General features: G+C 51.2%; 1 protein-coding gene across 7 annotated transcripts in view; it reads right to left on the bottom strand.

Annotated features, from left to right (window-relative positions):
* Positions 1-23,490, bottom strand: part of Zc3h7b (zinc finger CCCH-type containing 7B) — a 44,504-nt gene that overhangs the window by 5,806 nt on the left and 15,208 nt on the right. Inside the window, exons 2-17 of one of the 7 annotated variants that reach the window (XM_028789921.1) lie at positions 19,965-20,023; positions 18,758-18,791; positions 18,443-18,640; positions 16,545-16,703; positions 15,968-16,048; positions 15,129-15,185; positions 12,405-12,447; positions 11,747-11,940; positions 11,119-11,440; positions 10,301-10,359; positions 9,546-9,645; positions 8,998-9,159; positions 7,636-7,841; positions 6,129-6,229; positions 5,196-5,377; positions 3,106-3,191 (exon numbers count right to left, since the gene is read on the bottom strand). In XM_028789921.1, the coding sequence (XP_028645754.1) occupies positions 3,106-3,191; positions 5,196-5,377; positions 6,129-6,229; positions 7,636-7,841; positions 8,998-9,159; positions 9,546-9,645; positions 10,301-10,359; positions 11,119-11,440; positions 11,747-11,940; positions 12,405-12,447; positions 15,129-15,185; positions 15,968-16,048; positions 16,545-16,703; positions 18,443-18,640; positions 18,758-18,791; positions 19,965-20,017 (2,037 nt within the window). In that variant the 5' untranslated portion in view covers positions 20,018-20,023. Of the gene's footprint in view, positions 1-3,081; positions 3,192-5,195; positions 5,378-6,128; positions 6,230-7,635; positions 7,842-8,997; positions 9,160-9,545; positions 9,646-10,300; positions 10,360-11,118; positions 11,441-11,746; positions 11,941-12,404; positions 12,490-15,128; positions 15,186-15,967; positions 16,049-16,544; positions 16,704-18,442; positions 18,641-18,757; positions 18,792-19,964; positions 20,039-23,490 lie in introns of those variants that run through there. The other 6 variants (XM_028789914.1, XM_028789918.1, XM_028789916.1 and 3 more) reach the window with 6 other exon arrangements.

Here is a 23,490-nt window from a genome sequence, read left to right as displayed (position 1 = left end):
TGTCTGATTTTTAAAAATTGTGTTTGAGACTAAAGAGATGGCTCAGTGGTTGAGGGCACTTGTTCTTAGAGAAGACTTTGGCTGGTTCCAGCACCCACATGGTGGCTTACAACCATTCATAACTCTAGTCCAACCTTCTGACATCTGTGGCAACAGGCATGCATATGCTATAAATACATGCATGTAAGCAAAACAGTCATACACATAAACATTTAAAAAAAATTGCCAGGTGTGGTGACATATCCCAGCACAGGGGGGTAGGGAGGTCGGAAGCAGATAGATCTCTGAGTTAGAGGCTGTGCTGGCTAGTTTTGTCAACTTGACACAAGCTATAGTCATTTGAGAGGAAGGAATCTCAATTAAGAAAATGCCTCCATAGCTGGGCGGTGGCAGCGCACGCCTTTAATCCCAGCACTTGGGAGGCAGAGGCAGGAGGATTTCTAGAGTTCGAGGCCAGCCTGGTCTACAGAGTGAGTTCCAGGACAGCTAGGACTACACAGAGAAACCTTGTCTCGAAAAACCAAAAAAAAAGCCTCCATAAGATCTGGTTGTAGGCACACCTGTAGAGCATTTTCTTAATCAGTGATTGATAGGGAAGGTCCCAGCCCATGTGGGTGGTGCCATCCCTGGGCTGGCGGTCCTGAGTTCTATAAGCAGGCTGAGAAGCCATGAGGAACAAACCAGTAAGCAGTACCCTCCATGGCCTCTGCATCAGCTCCTGACTCTAGGTTCTTGCCCTGTGTGAGCTCCTGCCTTGGCTTTCTTCAGTGGACTGATTCAGGATGCATAAACCAAATACACCCTTTCCTCCCCATAGTGCTTCAGTTGTGCTATTTCATCACACCAGTGAGAGAGAGAGAGAGAGAGAGAGAGAGAGAGAGAGAGAGAGCGTGTGTGCATGTGTGTGTGCGTGTGTGCATGTGTGTGCGAGCGCATGCGTGTGTGTGTTTTAAAGCCACTGCTGTTGAACTGCTCATTCTTTGGGAGTTTATGTGCAGTATGTGCACGCAGGTGTCCATGGGGGCCAGAGGGCATCAGATACCCTGGAACTGTTGTTACAGGCATCTGTGAGCTGCCGGATGTGAGTACTGGGAATCAACCTGAGTTGTCTGCAAAAGCATCAAGTGGGTTTTTTTGTTTTTGTTTGTTTTTTGTTTTTTCCACACAAGGCTTCTCTGTGTAGCACGGGCTGTCCTGGAAGTAGCTCTGTAGACCAGTCTGGCCTTGAATCTTGAGATCCGCCTGCCTCTGTCTCCTGAGTGCTGAAATTAAAGGCATGTGCCACTACACCTGATTCAACAAGCGCTTTTATTTTCTCCCCAAGATACATAAAGGGGCTCTATTTGTAGGGGAGCAAAAATTTAATCAAACACGTCAAATCCCATGTCATCACCTGACTCCTCAGACTCATCTTGTCTTTCATCTCCTCTGTGCAGCAGACAGAACAGCAGCAAGGAGCTGCACGGCCAGGGGCAGCAGAACACAGCGCCCCCAGCAGGCACACTCGAGAGCTTCAGCAAGCTCTCTTCACGGCTGAGTGGGCTGAGTTTCCAGCCCTCGTTTGTGATTTTCAAAATGTAGTACATGAATTTTGGTATGAGGTTAGTATTGAATCTCCAACAAAGTTCTAAACACACTTTTGCCATTTTGTGCTACATATTTATGCACAGTAGTAGTCTCAGCATTGTGAACTTGTTAACTATAAAAACAAAATACTGATCAATTCTGTAATTAACTATTCAGCCAAGACCTAATTTGTTAATCTCATTCACCTCATTAATATTTTCTTTCAGTTTATTTCTTTCAGTTAGTTCAGTAGGAATGGTACAGGTGGGGCACACACGGTACCGTGTCAGGGGACTTGGGATTTGCCACTGGGCAAATCTAGTGAATGCCCCAATGTTATGGCTCATACAGTCAGACCACAGGAAGAACAGGAGAGAAATAACACAGTCAGTGGGTACCACTCTGACCCTCAAAGCTATTCACATGGGCTCAAGGCATCTCCTTGGAGATTTTTCTGAGGACCAGGTTAGAGAGTCTCTTGTATAGCCCAAGCTAGCCTCAAACCCATGAAGTAGCTAAGGCTGGCTTTCAATTCCTTTCCTGCCTCACCTCCCAAGTACTGGGATGACAGACACGTACCATCATGCCCTACTGACCCAGGATGCTATTACTAAGTACTGTGGAGAAAAAAAAAAAAACACCTCTCTAGTACAGGGATCCTTACAGTGGGAGCACCTCAGACAAGCGGTCACAGTCACCAACTAATGGGATAACTTGAGGTGCCATGCCTCCTGATGTGGAATCTGAGCTCCTGGCTTTTCTTCTGTAGCAGGAGAGCACAGGTATGCACACACCACAGGGAGGGGTTATCTGTAAAACCAGAGGCTTTGAAATGTCAGTCAGTCACGTAGACAGACCGAGGAAGACGCCATTCTTAAAAAAAAAAAAAAAAAAAAGGAAGAAAGAGACATGCCAATGGAACAGTATGTCACCTAGAATTTAGGGGACAAGTTACAGCATCTGAATGGTACTGTTCTATTAATTTTCTGGTGTTTGGGTATATAAAAGAGTACCCTCCTTACAAAAAATTTTTAAATTATTATTTTGTGTATATGGGTGTTTTGTTTGCATGTATGTCTTTTGTGCACCATGCATATAGTGCCCACAAAGGCCAGAAGAGGGCACTAGATTCCCTGGGACTAGAGTTAGAGGTGTTGTGAGCCACCATGTGGGTGTTGGTAATCAAATGTGGGTTTTCTGGAAGAATAGCCGAGCCATTTCTCTAACCTCAGATTACCCTTTTAAAGGTGGTCAGAGGTGAGAGGATATCTATCTGAAGCTCACTCGCAGATGTTTCAAAACAGAACCTCTTCCCCCAAAACCAGTGTGAATACTTATATATATAAATACATATTTGTATATGAAAATACACACCTGCACATAGGAAAGAGATACTCACTAATAACAAAGCAAGTAGTAAATCGTGAACTCTAAAAATACAGGAAAGAGTACAACTTGCAGGGTCACATGTCACAGTAAAAGGAAATGGACAGCTCCTGTGGCGTCCACCCTTACCCCAGTGCCAATCCTGGGCCTTACCAAGCCACTGCTGGCCTTCCCTGCGTGGGCTTCCATCTGCTGCCAGTATTTCTTAGATTCCTGAACGATGTCTTCATGGGTCATTCCTGTGGAGGGTGGGAGAAAACACAGTGCTTGGCAAAGGTTGAGACACAGCACCCATGGGATGCTGGGATACGTCCCAAGCCAAGGAGTCCTAGCTAGCCAGTTCTGACCACACTAAGACTCAGGACACAGAGAGTGCACATGTCCTCTCTGGGCCAGTTTGTCCATCTGTAACACAGGAAGAAAGCTCCTGGCCTCCCAAGCCAATGTTCCATTTTTAGAACCCCTGTTTTTCTCATTAGAGACTTAAGCAGAATCCTGCTGGGCAGCCCCAAGGTCTTCAGGGCTTACCAAGATACCAGCTACATGGCTCTTCACTATCCGGTCTCCAAAGGGCCAACGTCCCAGCATGCTGGCCCCAGAGTGCTGATGAGATCCTGAATTGCCTTCCAGATCCAGCTCAGCACATCTTCCTGAAGCTCCCTGCCTGCAGCTCCACCTCCCTTCCTAGTGCCTCCTACGGACAGCTGTCTAGTTATTCCGTGGCTGTGGCTCTGCCGTGGCCACTCTCCATGTGCTGCTTCCCCGGGGCACATGCCACACATGACATCAGGTTCTTGCTGATGATCCCCAAATGTAGATCCACAGTCCACGTCTCCCTCTGGACTTACCGCCTGCCACATCTGACGGCCCACTCGACACCTCTACCTGAAGTCCAAGTGACAATTTGGAACCAACATCCCACACAGAATCCTGGTATTAGCTCCCCCAAACATGCTCGTCCTACACACACACTCTTCTCAGAACACAGATCCCTATTCTACTAGAAACCCTGACAGCTTGACCTTAATATAAGCTTTTGTCTGATATCTCACATCTGGTCCACCAACAATCTTGCTGGTTCCACCATCAAAGCATACCTAGAATGTGACGGCTTCTGCCACCTCTACTGCCACCACATAGAGAACTACGTCTTCCCTGGTTGTCCCCACTCCTGCCCTTGTTCCAGGTTTTCTGCCGTCCAGATTTTGAAACTCCATTTCACCTAAAACCCCTCATACCTGGTGCCAAGCATCTTTATCCTCTGAGTCATCTCTTGGCTACACAGTCAGCATCTTAATTTTTTTAAGTTTAAACTAGGATTACTCCTAACAATAAAGGTGCAGTGTAGCAAATCCAGAACAAGCAACAGTGGTGTTCATTCATTATAATTCATCGCACACTTGAGCCCATTGTAATATAACCACTGTTCTTTGGCCCATGATTGACTAAAACATCACTGTGCACTGTGTGACTATATTTCTTTTTAAGGCCAAGAGACGCTCACACACTGGGACCCCTGATGACTTTGAATCATTGCATCCCACGTTTATCACTGCTCTACCCCCAGGGATTATCTTTGCCCTCAAGTCCTTTGCTGCCTGGAGCATTCCCTGCCTTTCCCTAGACAGGTCCATTCTCACCACCTGACTGGAAATGCTGCTCTGGGTCCCTCTCCCATTGCTCTGCTCCCACACATCAGTGATACACACCTGAAGTTAACACACTATCGACTCTAAGTCTACATGGGCACTGATAGTATCTGCCGTATGTATATACAGTATCTTACCCTGGCACCAAATAATGCTGATAAAACTATAGTAGGCAGTGGGGAAGACTATGCATCCTTGGCCAAATAGAACCTAGGATTAATTCTTGCTAGGACATTGCTTATCTTGCTCCATGAAGTCCTCAAAAGTGAAGGCCTTGCTTAGTTCAAGGCTGGATGCTCTGACACAGGGAGGGTGCTGAGTAAAGCAGTTATGGACAGTTGTGTGAATATTGTTAAATCCACTGGTTGGACAAAAAAGAAGGTGGCTCAGGGAAAGATGCCTTACTGGCCGTTACTCAGGCAGCGGGTGTTGTTGCTCAGGCAGGGTTAGGGTTCAGGAGCTGTGAGCAGAGTTCTGTCTGTGATGTCCAGAGTTACTAACTCCTCCAGGAAGCTCCCACCTCGCCACCAGGCCCTGGCCTGTTCACTCCCAGCCAATTCCAAGCTTACCTCACCTGCTCTGCCTGCCCCTCACCTGAGTACTGCTGCAGCAACCAGACCTTGAGCTCAATGAAACTATGGGCGAAGTGGCAGCTGTCCTCACGCAGGCAGCCATAGCGCACCTCGTGGCGGCACACGTCAAACTGGAAGTGCTCCTGGAACTGACGGATCTTGGAGTACTTGAGAGAGGTGGAACGGACGATGTGCACCAGGCACCTGAAGGGCACACGGGATGTGCATGATGCTGACAGTCCCCACCACCCTCTGCCCTCCTCTGTAGTGGGGCCACCTTTCCAGTGCCAAGCTTTCCAGTGCCAAGCAAGTCTGAGGGAAGATGCTTTTCAGAGCGTTTTTTCTGAGATGGTCCAGTTAATAATAATGAAGCACTTTCTCTGGGTGGAGAAACTCAGTGGCCTTGAATGAAACCCAACAAGACAGGAACATCATTACTCTCAAAGAGGAGAAAACCCAAGGCTGCAATGGCTAGTGCTCCAACCTACAACCAGCCAGGCTGCCATATGGACCCAGGGCTGCATAACTCCAGGGCCTGACTCCATCTCTAATGATGGGGCACGGCAGAGAGCCAGACAAAGCAAAGGCAATGGTATCCTCCTGACCCAGCTCCTCCCAGGCCTTGTTTGACACTGAAACCAGGAAAATGGAAGGTGCTGGTTAGAGCCATCAGAAGGGTGTGTTTGCCTGCTGACCAAGTTGCTCCCAAACCTCAGCTTTCTTTTCTGTACAAGGGGAACAGTAACTCCCTCCCCAGTAGGCTGCTGAGACCATTAAATACCCAAGACAATGACTGGAAGACAGAAAGTGTTCAACAAACATGGTTCCTGTCCTTTATAGGTAGGTGTGTCACCATTCTCTGTCCCTTGTTGGCCCAGGCCTTTCCTCATCTGACAACAGCCCTCAAGGGACCTCTTCACCCTTGTCTTGCCCACTGCCTGGCAGCAGGACTCACTTGTTGTTGTAAAAGCTGTGCTTGGCAGCCAGGTTGGAACAGACCGATGGAGAGTCCTTGGTGCCTTTGCTGATGATCCGGGGCTTACTGTCGAAGCAGATCTGTTCAAGGAGGAGAGGGGCGGGACCTTCACTAGGCCACCTGGGAGGGACGTCTGGTAAACCCCACCCTCGGCAGGGGGAGTGTAGAAGAGAGCCCAGGCCCTGTGAACCTCAGGTCTCTGGCCCATAGATGACTCGTGCTTCAGCTCTCCCTCTTTCCTCCCTCAGCTCTCATAACTCTAGTGCCTAGGGCAGGAGTTACTCCATACCCCTGAGCCTCAGTTTTCTCAACTGTAAACTGGATTAATTAATCTACTTTATCCCACAGGTTCTCTGTGCAGGACAAACACAGAGAGAAAACTAAGTTCAAGAGGTCCTGTCTTATGGCAATAAGCTATGATCCCCAAGCCAAGTCTTCCCTAAGGGGAGACAGCACAAGTTCATCTGCTCTGAGGTCAGCAGATCAGGGGACACTGAGCCTCACCCAACCCTTCCTCCTCAGAGATAACCATGACACTGTTCCCACATTCAAGGAGCTACAGAACCAACTGTACTCTCAAGACTGGGAAAGGCTGGTGGTCCTGGTGGCACACACTTTTAACCCCAGTGCTTGGAAGCAGAGGCAGGTGGATCTCTGTGAGTTCAATGCCAACCTGGTCTATGTAGCAAATTCCAGGCCAGCCAGGGCTAAATAGTGAGACCCTATCTCAACACCCCCTCAAAAAGACAAAAGAACCCAACGCTGGGAAAGCTCGGTGAAGCTACTAGAATCACAGCTTGCCAAGGAAAAGAATAAAGAAACTTGGGGGGACACTGTGGGATGGCATAGCTGGGTCACGGGCAGGAAACAGCAGGCACAGCCAGGTTGGACCACATTGGGAGAGATGTGAAAAGGCTGGCCATGGACACTTTGCTCTAGACGGCTGAGCTAGGCTATATTTGTCATACCCATGATATGGGATTCAGGGATGACACTAGACAGGACTCTAAGTCTCCTTGGCTCTAAAGATTGCCAGTGCTGTAAAGGAGGTGGCCTTGGGCTCTGGGGTGTGTGGCTCAGGTCGATGTGGCCATACGGCATCCAGGCAACACCTCCCTCAATCCCCTGCACCACCAGTGAACCAGGACAGTATCTGTGTGCTGGGACTGCCCAAAAGTGTGGATAAAGATGTAAATCCTGCACATTCCGGGTTCCCAGGGAAGAACAAATGGGGTGCTTACTGCTGTCCCCTGGCCTCAATTTTTACCTTTGTAAAATGAGAAGCCAGACAGGATCTGGGTTCCACTAGGACCCCCAGGGCCTAACTTTCCAACAGTCTCTGGAAGTGGTGATTCTCAGGCCATGCCTCACCACGCCCACAGGCTCCAGGACTAACAGCTCCCACAGCGGCCAGTGCAGAGGCAGCGTGGCCCTGACTGTGCCTGGGACCATGGGGGACTGATGAACAGGCCGGGCAGGCTGGTACCTCGCAGAGGAAGGTGAAGATGCCCTGGTGCTCCTTGAGGAGCTTGGCAATGGTGAGGCTGCCACGCTTGACACCCCCTAGAGGGTCAAAGAGCAGGTCCCGGTTGAGGGTGCCCTTCCGCTCCTCTGTCCACACATCGATCTCCTCCTGATGGTAGGCGAAGGTGCAGTTATCTCCGTACTTACAGTCTTGCTTGTTAATCATGTCTACAAAGAGGCAACAGGACACATGTTCTACCAGGTGCGGGAGGCAGCCCACAGCACCCAGTGATCTCACTATGGACTGCAGGGTGCAGATCCACCAGCACAGAGCACTGATGGCTACTGATCTCCGAGAGGGATCCTTTCCCAAATACCAGGCCCTGGTATGGAAGGCTCAACATCCTCCAGACCCCTCCCACCCCACCCGTAATCCCGGTCCCTAGTGTCTGTGCAGGTCAAGCAATGCGCAAAGGCCTTTGTAGAATACAGACAGCTATATAAAGAGGAACGGTTCTTAGGACTGTTCACTGGGGAAGTGAAGAACTGTGATTAGGACCAGGAACATGGGCCACAGAGCTGGAGTGGAGGAATGGTTTCACCCTCAGCTGCAGAGGGGGAGGGGAGTGGTACAGGGAATGGCTTCCAAACTGGGGCCACCAGGCTCAAAGAGCAGAGCATGTGTCATGGAGTGTGGGGATGGGGAGGGGAGTGTGCCTGAGGAACAGTTAGAGTGGAGATGTGGACATGGGCATGCACTGGCCTTCATCCCACCAGCCATGGGCAGGGCTTCAGGGAGGACACTGAACCGTCTGGAAGGCCTGTGTGGATGGTTGCCATGAGGTGGGTGAGAGGGCAAAGGTGGACACTGAGGTAGATGCTGAGTGCCAAAAGGTTACACGCAAGTGTTTGGGGAGTAAGGGCAAAAAAGGGCTGAAATACAGATGTACTTAAGCTCGTGACTGTTCAGGGAAACTGAAGAAAACCAAAAACGTCTGTTTGGGACTGACCAGATTTCTATGAGGCAGAAGCAAGGGCAAGGAAAATAATGTGATCATTAAAAACAACTGCTATCTGCAAGCCTTTCCTGTGTTCCTATGTGCTTTCTGGGACTCTGCCCATCCCTTCTGGAATCCTGCAGGGTATGACCCTGGCTGTATGGACTGGGACCCTCACACACGATGGTGTAGGCCACCATATGGCTCCAGCTCCATAGCACATGCTGAATGACCTCTGCCTTTGGACAAGATCAAGAGAGATGCATGCTCTCATATGGGGACTCAGGCTTCATCAGAGCTCTCTCATCTCTCCTGTGCTCACTGCTGTAGGCCTGGGAGGATCTGGGCCCAGCTGGCACCAGCCAGCCCCACTGTGGTCCACCTACCTTTGCACAGGTAGTAGGAGCCCACAAAACTGGTTTTGGTGGGCCGGGGCCGGATGCGCCTCCAGATCTGGTTCTCTGAGCTCCGGAGCCGGCCGAGCAGGACATCCCTTCTGCACTTGTGCTCCAGGCCCTCACGGTAGGTATAGTCGCCAGCCCTGGGGCCTGTGTGCAGGGTACACAGGGATGCAAATCCAAAAATCCCACAGCCCTCACCTGGGTCTCTGAAGCTCCCATCAGATCTCCCTTGGCACGTGATTACAGGGGAAAGACGGCGTGAGAAGCCCTCCCAGGAACCCATGTGACTTCCTGAACAGGCCTGGACCTATTTAATTGTGAGTCTGCCTAACCCAATGTTTCTAGAACTGTGATGACAACATTTTCCAGAGAGAGGGCAGATCCCAATTAGGGCCCACCCCTTTATTTCCTGAAGAGGAGGGCTTTGTGTTCCTATAGGAATCTCCCACTAACACACAGTAATGTGGCCTCCACACTCCTGAGATTCCTGGCATTTCCAGGGCAGAGGGGTGCTGCTGCATATGTGAAATTACCTGTTTTGGGGTAGCACAGCTGGCAGGCCTGCTTGAACTCATGGGTGGCAGCCAGAGGGTTCTTGATGAGCAAGGCGGTGTTGGGCATTGAGGGCTCCGGCTACAATGGGAAGACATTGGCCATCTTTGGCCTTGAGGGTACCTGGGACCACCAGGGCCAGCCAAAGCAGTGAGAATAGGTATGTCTTTTGACCCCTACTCCAATTTGTCCTACCCAGTAGCAGAAAAATAGCCTAGAACCCTCCTTTCCATCATCCTGGGCCTTGTGTTGTAATATAAGAACCCAAAGCACCATGACGTGCCTCAGAAGCCCCTGGACAATGAGTAGAAGCCATCTTGGCTCCAGAATGTTTCCTTGAATTAAAGTAGAGAAATCACAGTGGGCCTGCTTAAGGGCCTACTGCTCTCCTGGAAGTGTCCCAGACATCATCAGACAGGAGAAAAGACCCAGGGAGAGCCAATGATTTTCTAAGGCCCAGACAGCTAGTATCTAGCTGAAGTTGGCCTATACACTGCTTACTGAAGTTGGTCCATTGCTCTTTTGAACCCAGAACAACCTGAGCCTGGAGATCAAAGACTTGATACCGCTTATGGCTGCTGAGCCTTCTTCTACCATAAGAGATAAGGAGTACCCTAAATGTGTTCTCCAGCATAAAGGCCATTCTGAAGGTGCCCCTCTTGAGGAATGTAGCATCTCACCCATGCAGAGAGCTCAGCTCACCCCCAATCTGGGGCTCATAGGATGAGTCACTCACCGAGGGGGCTGGCTTCTGAGTACTGCTCGGGGGTCGGTGGTCCTGTGAGCTGGTCTCTTCTAGGAAAGAAGAAGCGTGAGTTATGCCCCCTAGCACAGCGGGCATGAGGGGTCTTTCTGGGATGCCCCTGTAATTTCTACCTCGGAGAAGTGCTACAGGCTCACCCTCCTATTTTCACGGTCACAGCCCTGGAGCAAAGAGGCTCCAACATGCCTACCCTTGCTTATTAAGCCTTCTGAGGCTTCCTGTTGCCTATGGGAGAAAGGTTGGCTCAGTGAGACCATGGTTCACCCACACACGCCTGGGATCTCCCGCTCTAGCTATCAGCCAGACCCAGATCCTCACTGATCGTGTGCCTCTGAGCCATCAGGTCCTCCAGAAGGAAACCCTGGCTCCTTTCCACCCACGCCATTGCACAGGTCCCTCAGTCTTGAGTGCTCTAATCTATCTCTGACCTCTAAAAGCCAACCCTATCAAGGTGTGGTCATCTGCCTATGTCCCCGGCTCCCAGCCCAGAGAAGGGCTAACGGAGCTCATGACCCTGCATCCGCGTAATCTCCATGGGACCTGAGTCTGGAGGTCCAGGGCTCTGGAGGGCCTGGCAGAGCACCAGATGGAATCATTAACAGCTCTACTGTTTGATCTAAAGTGAGACACCCAGCCCAAGGCTCAAGCTCCAGTAGTGCCGAGCACAGCAGAGATAAGACAATACGTACTGCCCTGGGCTGTGATGGGAATGTGGGCATGTGCCGTGGAGGTGCAGAGCTGCAGAGATGAATCAAGGGAGAAGAGGGAGAAAGTGGCCATCAAGGTCTCACCTAGGAAGGAGTCTGGCTTGTCCAGGGAGCCTCGGGCTGACCCAAAGCTGTCAAGGGCATCCAGCCGAGCCTCAGAGTATGGTAACAGATCCAGGGGGTCCAGCGTGGGCCCTGGAGAGTCAAGGGCATCCAGCACAGAAGCAGCCAGCTTCCTGGAGGGGTCCATGACAAGGCCAAAGGAGGCAGGAGGCAGTGGGCTGGACACGGGGATGGAGCCACCCACCACAGGTGGCAAGAGTGGGGTCCCACCAGGAAACACGGGGATCAGCTGAGGCAGCTCACTAGGCATACCACTGCCAGGCAGGCCACCCTGGACCAGAGACTGCAAAGTGGGGACAGAGCCAGGGGTCAGACGAGAATATAACCATCCAATCCCGTGTGGGTGTGGGATTCCAGGAACTACTTATTCCTCCATAGCTTGACAGTAACTGCTTGTGAGGAGGAACTGGGGCTCTGCTTGGTCTCTCCTGGGATCTGTTCTGTAGACTCTGGCAAGACCCTCCCAAGGCCCTCTATTTCCCCAACCGAGATACGAAGATGGGGCCCTTCCCTTGCCTCTTCATGGGACTGTGGGGTCCTAAGTGAGAGGCTGTAAGGGACAGAACAGGAAGTCAGGAGCATGGCTCACCAGAGAGTCCAGGAGGGTGTCCAGCTCTGGACCAAACACATCCCCATCTGAGAAGTCATCAAGGCCCTCAGTGCTGGGGAGTGTCCTGCTGCTGCCATCCAGGGGGGCCAGTAGGTCCAGAACATGAGGGAACAGGGGCATCGTGGGAGTGGAGGGGAGCAGGGCTGGAGAGCCTCGGAGATCCACGTAACAGTCTGTGGAGGGAGTGAGCTCAGTAGCTGCAAGGGCCCTGTGTGGTGGGTGGTGCCCAGTCACTAAGCTAACATCTACCCTTCTTCCCTTGTTCCACAGGGACCTGGTTTCCCTATTCCGTGACCCAGTGGCAATGGCTCAGAGGTAGTCGAGGAGGAAAGACAGCCTGGAGCTGTGGGGGGTTTCTGATTGCCTTGGCTCTGCTCAAATATCCACCAATGTCACTTTTCTCTGGGGCTAGCAATGCTTTCTTCAAGCACTTATTACATATAACCGGAAGCCCACGAACAGAGAAAAGGAAGGAGGAAGTGAGGGCTCTAACATGAGGTGTCCAACAGGGGCAGGCATGAATGAAGGACAGGGAGAGGCTGAGGAGTAAGCCATGCTGGTTCCTGTCCTGCCTCAGGGAAGCCCCTTGGGTGTCCCCTTGGGTGTCCCCTTGGGTGTCTACACAGCTGACACATACCTGTTTCGATGTCATCTACAGATCCCAATCCGTTACAGGTTCCCTGTGAGAGGAAAGAGGTTCCCTGTGAGAGGAAAGAGGTTCCCTGTGAGGAGAGGAAAGAGGTTCCCTGTGAGGAGAGGAAAGAGGTTCCCTGTGAGAGGAAAGAGGTGGAAGAGCCTCAGGGCCTGGTACGTTTCCACAGGGCTAAGCCGAGGGCCACTCACTGAGGAACCGTTGCCTATCACAAGTGGGCTAGCTTTTCAAGCCAAGGTCTGAGCAGGTGTGGGCTGGGAGAGGCGTGGGGTAAACTAGCTTAGGAGGTACACTTCAGGGGAGCAATGGTCCCAGGCAAGGGGTACACCTCTGAGTCTCTGTTTCCAGGTACCTAGAATAGGGTAGATTCTCATCCATGCCCTGAGGCAAGGGTTTTGGGCTATTTTGGGTTTTGTTTTTAAGACAGAGTCTCAAAAGCCCTGTGTGCCCTGAAATTCACTATATAAATGAGGCTAGCCTTGAACTCAGAGATCCACCTGCCTCTGCCTCCCAATTGCTGGGATTAAAGGTTGTGACAAGGATTTTACCAAGCCTTCCACATCACAGATGGTTTCTAATTCAAATAGGAATGTGTACCCTCCCCCAGACTCAGCCTCAGCCTCACAGGAGGCTCGGCTCCCTCCAAGGAGAATGTCATCCTCCGTGAGACCAAATCCCCATCACAAAGACAGACTTCACAGGTCAGGCAGAATCCCGGCCTGGAGTCAGCCATGCCGTAGAGCACAGGCATAGTTCCTCCTCAAGGGGGTTCCAGAGAGCCCATACTCTTCAGTTGCAGAGTACCAGGGCCAGAGGTCTGTCTGGGATCGGGGAAATGCTGGAGCCTGCTCTCTGATCTGGCCAAGTCGGCACCCTATCTGGACTTGTTTCCTTGTTTGTAAAGTAAGGATACAAAGCCACGCTGCCTGGAACTGTCACGGAGACACGGCACCTCAGAGGACTGCCTGGCACACTCTGTTCTAACCATGTGTATACCGTGCTGCAGGGAGGCTGGCCTGCAGAGTTAGTTTACCAGCCTCCCTTCTTTATCCCCAGTGAACTCCTCTGCCTTGTTTCAGCCGCAAGGGACGGTCACTCCTCTACCCTGAACAGCAATGCTCCCTCTTTTCCCTGATGCTTGATCCTTACGAGGCCCAGAAATGCCCTGTGTCCTTCCAGACACTCACTGTTAGCCACCCGCTCTAAGGGTAGCAGTAGCAACAATTGCAGTACCCCATCCAGACCCTGCCTCACCTACCTTGCTCAGCCAGCACTCTGGGAGATGTTCCACAGCCCAGATACTGGTCAAGAGTGCAACCCTTTGGGTCAGAGAAGGGCTGTCTAATGCCTGCCCTGACCCTGTCTGTTCTGACCATTCCTTGGAGCTGCGAGCTCTTCCAGCTCCACCCCTGAGCCTGTCCACAGACGGCACGGTGAACACGGTGAACACGGTGAACACGTGAACACGTGAAGTGCTTGTCCATCCCCCAGGGTGTCTGTATATCATCACAGATAAATTGCATAGACCAAGGCCACCATGCTGTTCACGGAGCAGCTTTTATACACAGCGTACACGGAAAGGAGGTGAGGGAGTCCGAGCGGTGGTGGCACACGTCTTTAATCCCAGCACTTGGGAGGCAGAGGCAGGTCAATCTCTGAGTTCTGATCTACAGACTGGATTGAGCCAGGAGATCCAGGGCTACACCAGCCTGGGGTGTCGGGGTGGGGAGAGGAGACAAAGGAGGCCCCAATGAATGCTTCTAAGGACAGCGCTGCCTAGGCCCTGCAGAACAACTGGCTTCCAGCCCTCCAGCCGCCCTTCCTGTCCAGGTTTCTCTCCCAGTCCTCTTGCTCAGAACTCTACTAGTAACATTCACTCAGCAATAAAAGGCCACGAAAGTGTGCTCTCAGGATTTGACCCTCAACACATGCAGCTACAGAGCTCCCTGTCCAGAACCCTGAGGAGGAGATCACTATACCAGTGGTCTCAGGAATGTCTCTTCCTCTCCTGACTACGGGCTTCAGCTCCATGGTTTGTGAATCCTGTTCCTTCTCTACCTGGCTAAAGCTATCCCCGCGCTGGGTGAGGCTGCTTCCCAACAAGGCTGCCTTGGGCTCTGTTCCATGAGGTCATAGCCTTCCTTGTTTTGCATCCTAAGCTCCAGGGGACTGTGCCTTGTAAATGCTGAGAGCTGCTTGTGAGCACAGCCCAGGCCACCCAGTTCTAGGCACACATGCAGAGTGACCAACTGGCCAGAAAAATGAGTCCTGTGCTGGAGAAGCCTGTGGGGAACGAAGCAGCTGAAGCTCATGTGTGACTGTGTATCTACACTGTGCCATCTCTTGTATGTGCCACAGGACACCAGGAGCAGGCCCAGATACTACCTGGTGCTTGCTCATGAATTCTCAGATATTTCCTGTACCGAGGCAGGCCTGGCCTTATCTTCTCCACTCCGCTTGGCCTTCTCACAAACCCCACATAACTGTGACCAGTCCTGACATTTGTGGATGTGGTCAGATGTACCAGCAAGGAATAGGGGCTGGTGAAGTATGCTAGGGGCTGGGGGCCTTGTGCCAGACACAGGAATGTCTATGGTCTACTGCTTGGGGTAACCCCAATAGGTGAACCCAGAGCTCTTGGAAATGGATGAAGAAGACAGGCTGGTATGAAGTTGGGGAAACATTTGGGGGTCTCAGACCCCTTCCTACCTGATCTGTTAAGCCAGCCGGAGCGCCATTACTAAGCAGAGAAAATGTTTCCAATTCCTGCCAGAAATTAGGGAGAATCGGGCAGAGATTAAGATTGTGGAAACAAGCAAAGCATTCCATCAGTCAGGACCGCACAGAGACCCTGACACCAGCTGTGGTCCCTCCCCCAAGGACTATGCTGCCACTGGCTCTGCCTTCCAGGGTTACACTGATTTTTTTTTTTTTTCATCTTCCAAGGGTGACCTGGAAAGAGGATCTAAGCATACACATTCCTGTGATGTGTCAGGCACCATCTCATACGTTCTCTCTCGTTTCAGTCTTTCCATGAGCCTCCTGAGGTAGGCGTAATTATCTGCCTTCCAGATGCGGAAACAGGTGGAAGCACGCACTAATGTGTTTAAGGTCAGGCCAGAGAAACTCAAGCCATATGTCCTGCGTCACGCAGTTTCCAGACACACGGCAGATGACAGTATGTGGACTTGAAGGAGTCCAGCAGACACGAACATTCAGACGGGCACAAGGAGGGGGCATTTGAGAACACAAAACTGAAGGACACCAGTGTCAATGTGGGCCATCTCCAGCCTGGTTAGAGTCGGCTAGGGCAGTGGAGGGGCTGTTTTTACAGCTGGTGTCTGCAGTAAGCTGGGAGCGTTGGCTGTTCTTTCCTCTTCCCCAAGGTCCTGCTGCTCATTCCAGGGCTTTCAGCCAACAGGGAGGAAGGTCACCTGCTGTCACTCCCTCTGTCCTTACCAGGCTCTGGCTACCTTACTCAGGGTCCCTACAGTGCCTAGTCCCTCCCTTTACACCTCTTCTTTATGTCTACCCCAAATCCCACCTACCTGGGGTCTCTTATAGGCCTTCCGCACCCGCAGTCCAAGCTTCTGAGCCAGCTCCTGACCCAGCTGAGTGACATTTTCATCCTGTAAAGGGCAGGACACGGGCTTAGATACACCTGGTGGGCTAGGCTGTCCAGTGCTCCTGGACATCTTGTGTGGCCCTGGGAGCTGCCACTGGCTTTCTAAGTCACATGCTGGGAACCACAAGGCTGTTTTGTTTTTCCCTTTATTTCGGGGGAGGCAAAGGAATAGATTTATTTTTAATCTTTTTCCATACTATCTCTAAGATGGGGAACTCCCTGTGTTGCTTCAGCCGGCCTTGAGCTCCTGGGATTGATTATAGGTACAGCCCACAGAACCAGGCTGTGTTGTCTGTTTATTTTCTAGTAGTGCTAGGATCAAACTATGTACTTTTGTGTTTTAAATGCTGACAAGGTTTCTTTATGTCGCCCTGGCTGTCTGCCAGCATCACATCAGTATCCCAAGCCTCCTACGGCAGAGGAGGAAGTCAAGGCACAGAAGGATGCAGTTGTGTGGCCCATGGGAGGGTCAGTACAGATGCTTGGGAGACAGCACTCACGTGGGGAAGAGCGAGGGAGCACCGGCTGCTGCATTCATAGGCCTCTTTGTGGCGGCCCAGCTCGTTGAGGGCGCGCGCCTTTCGGAACAATGCCCGGATACTCTCGCCATCCAGGCCCAAGGCCTTCTCACTGTCCTCCAGTGCTTTCTCATACAGGCCCTGCAGGAGATAACCAGGCAGCCCAATGGTCAGCACCTTTGACCCCTGGGATGAAAAGCAGCCTCACTTCCCTGCAGAGGAACAGCAAGGGGGCTGGGTTCGGAGACCAAGCTGAAGAGCTTCAAGACAGAGCTCAGGGAGAAAGGACAGCATTGACTCTGATGGTGTGTGGTGGTTTGAATAGGTATGGCCCCCACAGACTCATGTGTTTGAATGTTTGGCCATAGGGAGTGGCACTATTAGGAAGTGCAGCCTTGTTGGAGGAAGTGTGTCACTGTGAAGATGGCTTTGAGGTCTCCTAGGCTCAAGCTATGCCCAGTGTGGCACATGGTCCATTCTGCTGCCTGCAGTTCATGATGTAGAACTCTCGGCCTCTCCAGCACCATGTCTGCCTACACAACTCTCGGCCTCTCCAGCACCATGTCTGCCTACACACTGCCATGCTTCCTGCTATGATGATAACAAACTGAACTTCTAAAACTGTAAGCCAGTCTCAATTAACTGTTTTCCTTTATAAGAGTTGCCTTGGTCATAGTGTCTGTTCACAGCAGTAAACCTCTAACACATGGTGTAAGGATGGTGAGCTGTGACAGATATGGCAGGACACTGTGGGGAGACCCTCAGACTCTATGACAGTGAGCCTGCCTAGGGACACATCTGTTAACTTATCTGCCCTAGACTCAGAACATCATGGGCTAAGAGTGACAGAAGCACCTCACAGAGATGCCATCGGGAAGAGGCTCACCCTCAAACTCTAACTCAGTTCATCTGGGGTGGGGCGATGGCTAGTGTGTTTTCTGAGGTGGTTGTTGTTCTTGTTGCTGCTGTGGTTATGGATATGTCTGTAGGTATGTGCACCCGGGGATGTTTGTGTAGGAGCCAAAGGAGTCCGTCTTATTTTTTGAAGCACGATCTCTCGTTGGACCTGATTTCACTGACTGGATAAACTGAGAAGACAAGCCAGGTGGTGGCGCACGCCTTTAGTTCCAGCATATAAGAGGCAGAGGCCGGTGGATCTCTGAGGCTAGCCTAGTCTACTGAGTGAGTTCCAGAACAGTCAGGGCTATACAGAGAAACGCTGTCTAAAAAAATGAAACAACAAAACAAAACAAAACAAAACAAGAACTGGCTAGGCAATGAACTCCAATAGATGAGATACACACACACACGGAAGGGTGTGAGGCAGTGAGTATATGTGTGTGTATATGTGTGTATAAATATGTAAGTATATGTATACATATATATATATATATATATATATACACACATATGTATGTATATGTGAGTGCAATGCATGTATATATGTGTGTATGTGTATGACTATGTATTCTCAGAATCAAACTTCAAACTCAGATCTCTTGTGCTTACAAAGCAATAAAGACAAGTACTTTACTGACAGAGCTACCTCCATAAACGCCAAGCACGTACATGGTAAACAGATATACATGCAGGTAAAACATCAGTACACATAAAATAAAAATTAATATTTAAAAAAAACTTAAACCAAGTGTGGTAGAGCATGCCTTTAATCCCAGCACATAGGAGGTAAAGGCAAGTGTATGTGAGTATACCCTTTGAGTTGTATACACAAAATTCCTGGTCTACATACAAAATTCCAGGCTAGCTGGGGCTACATAATGTGACATTGTCTTTTAAAACAAGGCGATTGCTAAGAAGAGGTGAGGAGTGGGGCCTAGGCTAGGAGCTCGTAGGGCAGGGGAGGGGAGGGGCAGACGCACCATGGTGAAGTAGCAGGCTGCCCTGTTGACATGTAACTTGCACAGCAGCTCCCGGGGTAAAGCCACCTGGTCAGAGGCGGCGTAGTCAGCCACATTCAGCCCTTCCATGTACTGCACCAAAGCCTGCTTGTAGTCCTTCTCCCGGAACAGATCGTTGCCCTCAGCAAACAGGTTCTGCACAAGCTTGAGCAGGAAAGCCTGCGCAAGGAAGGTATGAAGGGACTGAGCAGGTCTCCATCCAGCCTGGCTTGGTTACAGCCCTCTACCCTGAACACAGTGGCCCTCACCGTGTCCACCCACCATGGCGGCACTCACCTCATACTCTTCTTGCTTTAGGGGTAGTGTTGACCTAGTGGGAAAAGAGACACATGACAGGGTGAGCCCATGGGTTGGTCCCATGTGGAGCCCTGAGGCTGGCACTTCAGGCCTGAGGTGATGCAGGAGCAGGCCTCAGGCACCTGTGACTGAGGGAAGAGGTGAGCAGACTACATGGAGTCACGTGGTTCTGATGGAAGGACTTCCGTTTTCCCCCAGACTCTCCCAGAGGCAGATACTGAACAGCCCAACAGCAGCTCCAACCAGCAGCTGCCCTCAGCCTTCGGCTCAGCCCTCTTCTTTTTTTTTTTTTTTTTTTTTTGGTTTTTCAAGACAGGGTTTCTCTGTGTAGCTCTGGCTGTCCTGGAACTCACTCTGTAGACCAGGCTGGCCTTGAACTCAGAAATCCGCCTGCCTCTGCCTCCCAAGTGCTGGGATTAAAAACATGCGCCACCACCGCCCGGCTCAGCCCTCTTCTAAGGAAAGCCAGACTCCAGGGATCTAAATTACAGTGGCAGGGGAGCCATGGCAGGGTCTAGGAGGCCCCCAGCACTGGGAAAGGACAAGAGGACACAGTCGGACTGGCCAAGGCAAAGTCAAGGGTGACTTGTATGGAGCAGGACTGCTGCTAGGAAATTAACACCTATTCTGGAACTACGACCTCATCAAACCAAATTTCTACCTTTGGCCCACAGGACAAGTCACACAGTGTCCGCCTCGGGTGTCCTCAGTCTGGGAGGCTTTGCCCTTCTCCTGAGCTAACACAAAGGCTCATTTAGCCAGTACCAGGGCCACTGACAGCAGCCAACCCCTCAACCAGACACTAGCAAGTCACTCAGGGCCAATGGCCACACATTCTCTCCTGTGGGTAAAACTACAGCTCCCAATGGAAGAGAGCATTGGCTCAGGAGAGCTTGCACTGTGTCAGCCTGGGAGAAGGGCGGGGCTTGTCTCCTGGTTCCTCATGGAGAGGAAAACTGATGCTCGGTGGAGCACAAGATGGAAAGGGCGAGGGAAGAATGATACTGGACCAGATCCAGGGCAGCCAGGGCCAGGCAGCACAGGCGCACGTACTTGTGGCATCATGGCCTCTGCCTTATCGGCCCCTTTCCCAGCTCATCCCACCTCTCCGAGTCCCGTGTACACTGAGCAGGACTCAGCCAGGAGGAAAAGGAAACCCAGACCCACCTGCCCACTGCCGACTTACTGAATAAACTGCAGCCCCTTCTCGATGTCCGCCTTCCGTTTCTGCCTCTCCATCAGTGTCTGCGGGGAGAGCATAAGTCCATCAATCAGACAGCATGTGTGCGTGGGGGTGACAGGGCTGGGAGAGTAGCTGCTAACCCCACCCTACCCTGTGGCTGTCAGAAGGGTTCTCTCCCTCCCGATCATTCCAAGGTAAAGGTTTAAAGGGGTCTTTAGAGTGACAGGCCATCTCAGGGACTATGCTGCCACCTTGCAGACCTGTGACCCACTGGACTCGTTTGTGTAGTGAACTTAGAGGGCAAGGGCTATGTATGCATGGGCCACCTGCCCTTCACCACACATGCCTGGGCGTGAGCAGTGCCTGGAACATCTCAAGCTCAAAGGAAAAACCTTGCTTTACCATTAAACTCAGTTGTCTGTGCTACCAGGGACCAGGAACATAGGACCACCAAGAAGGAACACAGCAAGTGCAAGCAATACCTGGTGACTGTGTATATGAGAGGCACCGGCCACAGGTCCCACGCTAATCTTCACCAGGCTCCTGCTCACTCCGCAGCAAGAGCCAGAGCCCACTCACCCTCACACACAAGGGGAACCTCAGCTGGGGTCATAGCTGGTGGGTGGCTAAGCACTGTATGCTTTCTTCCGCTAGTAGCCCCCTTGGGCCACTATGAGCCCTGGCAGCTGCCTAGGAAAAATGCCAGGCAAGGTAAGATTGCTGTGAGTACCTCTTGCCTGGGCCTGGGCCAGGGTGTGGAGCTCAGCCCGGGAAGGCCCTGGGGGGAGGGGAATGTCTGCTTTCTTCTCTCCACGGCACACCTGAAGCTACGTCTTCAACAGTGTGGCAGGTCTGGAGATGTCTAAGCTGATGGGGACATAACTGTTACCCCAGGGAGCCCTCCATATGTGTGGAGAAACCAATGAATGTATTTCTGGGGCACTGCACTGTGTTTGACGTCAGGAACTGTAGCCTCAGACATGGGGGTAAGCCCTACATTCTCTCTTACTCTGACTTTGGGTCTCAGTGTCTCAAGCGGGGAATGGGGAATGGCAGATCCTGTCACACTGGCTATCATGACGGTTTGGGAGGTGACAGATGCAGAGTTCTGTCAATAATAGTCCAAACATCACAAGAAAATGCATGATACCATACTGACCCTCCCCCTTGCAAGACGCCCGACACGTGGTTCTTGGGTCAGACTCCTGACTGTAATTCAGTGCTGAGGCGGGAGCCCAGCCATGATAGCTCTGGCTTCTCTGTCTACAGAGTGAGCCCCTCATTCCTGCAGACCACTCTGCCCCTTGTCATACAACCCTGCAGCCCACTCTCCCAGTTCCCTACACCCGAACCACCAGAATCATTCCTGGCCTCCCTGCAAAGGCTTCCACCCTCTCCCGGCACCAATCTCCCAGGCCTTGAAACAGCTCTCCCACTGCTCACTCATCTAGTGTTGGCTGGGAGCAGGGTAGCTTCAATGGGTCAGGGTCAGGCTTGACCCAGAAGTACAATTGGGCAGGGACAACAAGGCCATACCAGTTACCACGAAATGGGGCCCAGTACTGTGCAGGGGAAGCTGTGGAAGGCAGAAACCTCTGTGGTCGGAGAACAGGCACTACATGACATGGTAATGATCCATATCTGCTGAGACCCCAGTGATTGGACCTCATCCACCACCTGGCCTCTGCCCCTCCTTACCCCCTAGCCGGTACTGTCCCCAGACACTGGGCAAGATTTCTCATTGTCCCTCAGCGTTCCCAAGTACACCCTGGGGAGGGTCTTTCAAAGTCACACATTTGATCCTATCTGACCCTGTGTTTGATGTTCCCTACACTGACCCAGGTGTAGTGCTGCATGCCTGTAGTAATCTCAGAGGCTGAGGCAGGAGGATGAGTTGGAGGGCAGTCTGACCAACCTCCCTGATGTCCATGGCTTCCAGGAAACCCCCAGCAGGCAGAAACACTTCCATATTGGTCCTCAGTCCTGACCAGCTGACTCAATCGCAAACACAGCAGCCAGTCACCTCAAGCAACAATTCCAAGGTGTCTCAATCAGAAGCCAAGAGATAAAGAAGTCCTGCTTCAGAGATAGGCGTAATCTCCATAGCCCGGAGTTACCTGCCTCTTTGCCCTCTTCTATTGACTGGCCACGTGAAATCTCTTACCTCCTCTAGACTCAGGAAGCAGGTATCACCAACAGAAACAGTACCCGGGAAATCCTAAGTTTTAGAGTCTGCTTTGTGGCAAGCACTTCATCAATAGCAGAATCCCTCTGCTGTATGTTCAGCTCAACAATGGCTATATAAAATGAGAAAGCTGGCATTTCTGTACCCCAGCTGGCCTCACAACCGAGTTAGAGACATGGTCAGACAGTACTCAAGCTGCACCTGAAGCCGTGCAGTGGGTAGACTAGGCTAACACTTGAAGTGACAGCTCCTGGCTCTGGGGAGGAGGGTTTGAACTGAGCCTTTAGTTTGGTTGTTTGTTTTGGGTTTATTTATCTATTTCTTTTTAGGATGAGCTTACTATGGAGCTCTGACTAGCAATAACACTTGTTACGTAGACTAGACCAGCCTCTGGCTTTGTGTGATCCTCCTACCTCTGCTACCCAAGTGCTGAGATTATAGGTGTCCACCACCGTAGCTGGCTGAACTTGAAGGGTAAATGGGAGAAGACTGTCAACATTGGGCAGGAGCCTTCTGGTCGACCACCTGCTCTTGAGTTCTCCTAGCATCATGGGCCAAGTCATGAATGACGAGCCAATATTTGAGAGATAAAGACATGATGTTCAAATGGTTCATAAGATTTGCAGCCATAGGCTGGGTGGTGGTGGCGCACACCTTTAATCCCAGTACTTAGGAAGCAGAGGCAGGCGGATTTCTGAGTTCGAGGCCAGCCTGGTCTACAGAGTGAGTTGCAGGACAGCCAGGGCTACACAGAGAAACCCTGTCTCGAAAAACAAAAACCACACACAACTGTGGTACATGCATCCTGTGTTTATACACACTCATACACACATCATACACATACAATAATAATAATATATATTATAATGTATATATAGTATATATCCTATGCCAGGTGTTGTGGCACATGCCTATAATCCCAGCTCTGGAAGAAGAGGCAGGAGGACCAGGAGTTTAAGGCCAGACTCAACTACTACAACTACTGTACAGTGAGCCTGATTCTAGGCTGAACTACAACTTGAGATCTTATCTCATTGAACACACAAAACCACCAGCAACAACAACAACAACACAAAACAAGCATAGGACTGAGGGCTGAAGAGATGGCTCAGAAATTGAAGGCACTGGCTGTTCTTCCAGAGGGCCCAGGTTCGATTCCCAGCACCCACATGCAGAGGAGGCATTTGAAAGAATATACTCCATATCTCATTTTCTCTAGAAACTGGATCAGCTAGATAGCAGGGATTGGATTTTTTTTTCTCCCCCACAGACAAAATCTGAAATACAAAGTAATACATGACTGACTTGGGACAGACTTAGTGAGGCAGGAGGGAACCAGGAGCC

This window comes from Grammomys surdaster, unplaced genomic scaffold (genome assembly GCF_004785775.1).
Source record: "Grammomys surdaster isolate TR1022 unplaced genomic scaffold, NIH_TR_1.0 125852, whole genome shotgun sequence".
Lineage (NCBI taxonomy): Eukaryota > Metazoa > Chordata > Mammalia > Rodentia > Muridae > Grammomys > Grammomys surdaster.
This window is presented reverse-complemented; position numbering and strand designations above follow the sequence as displayed.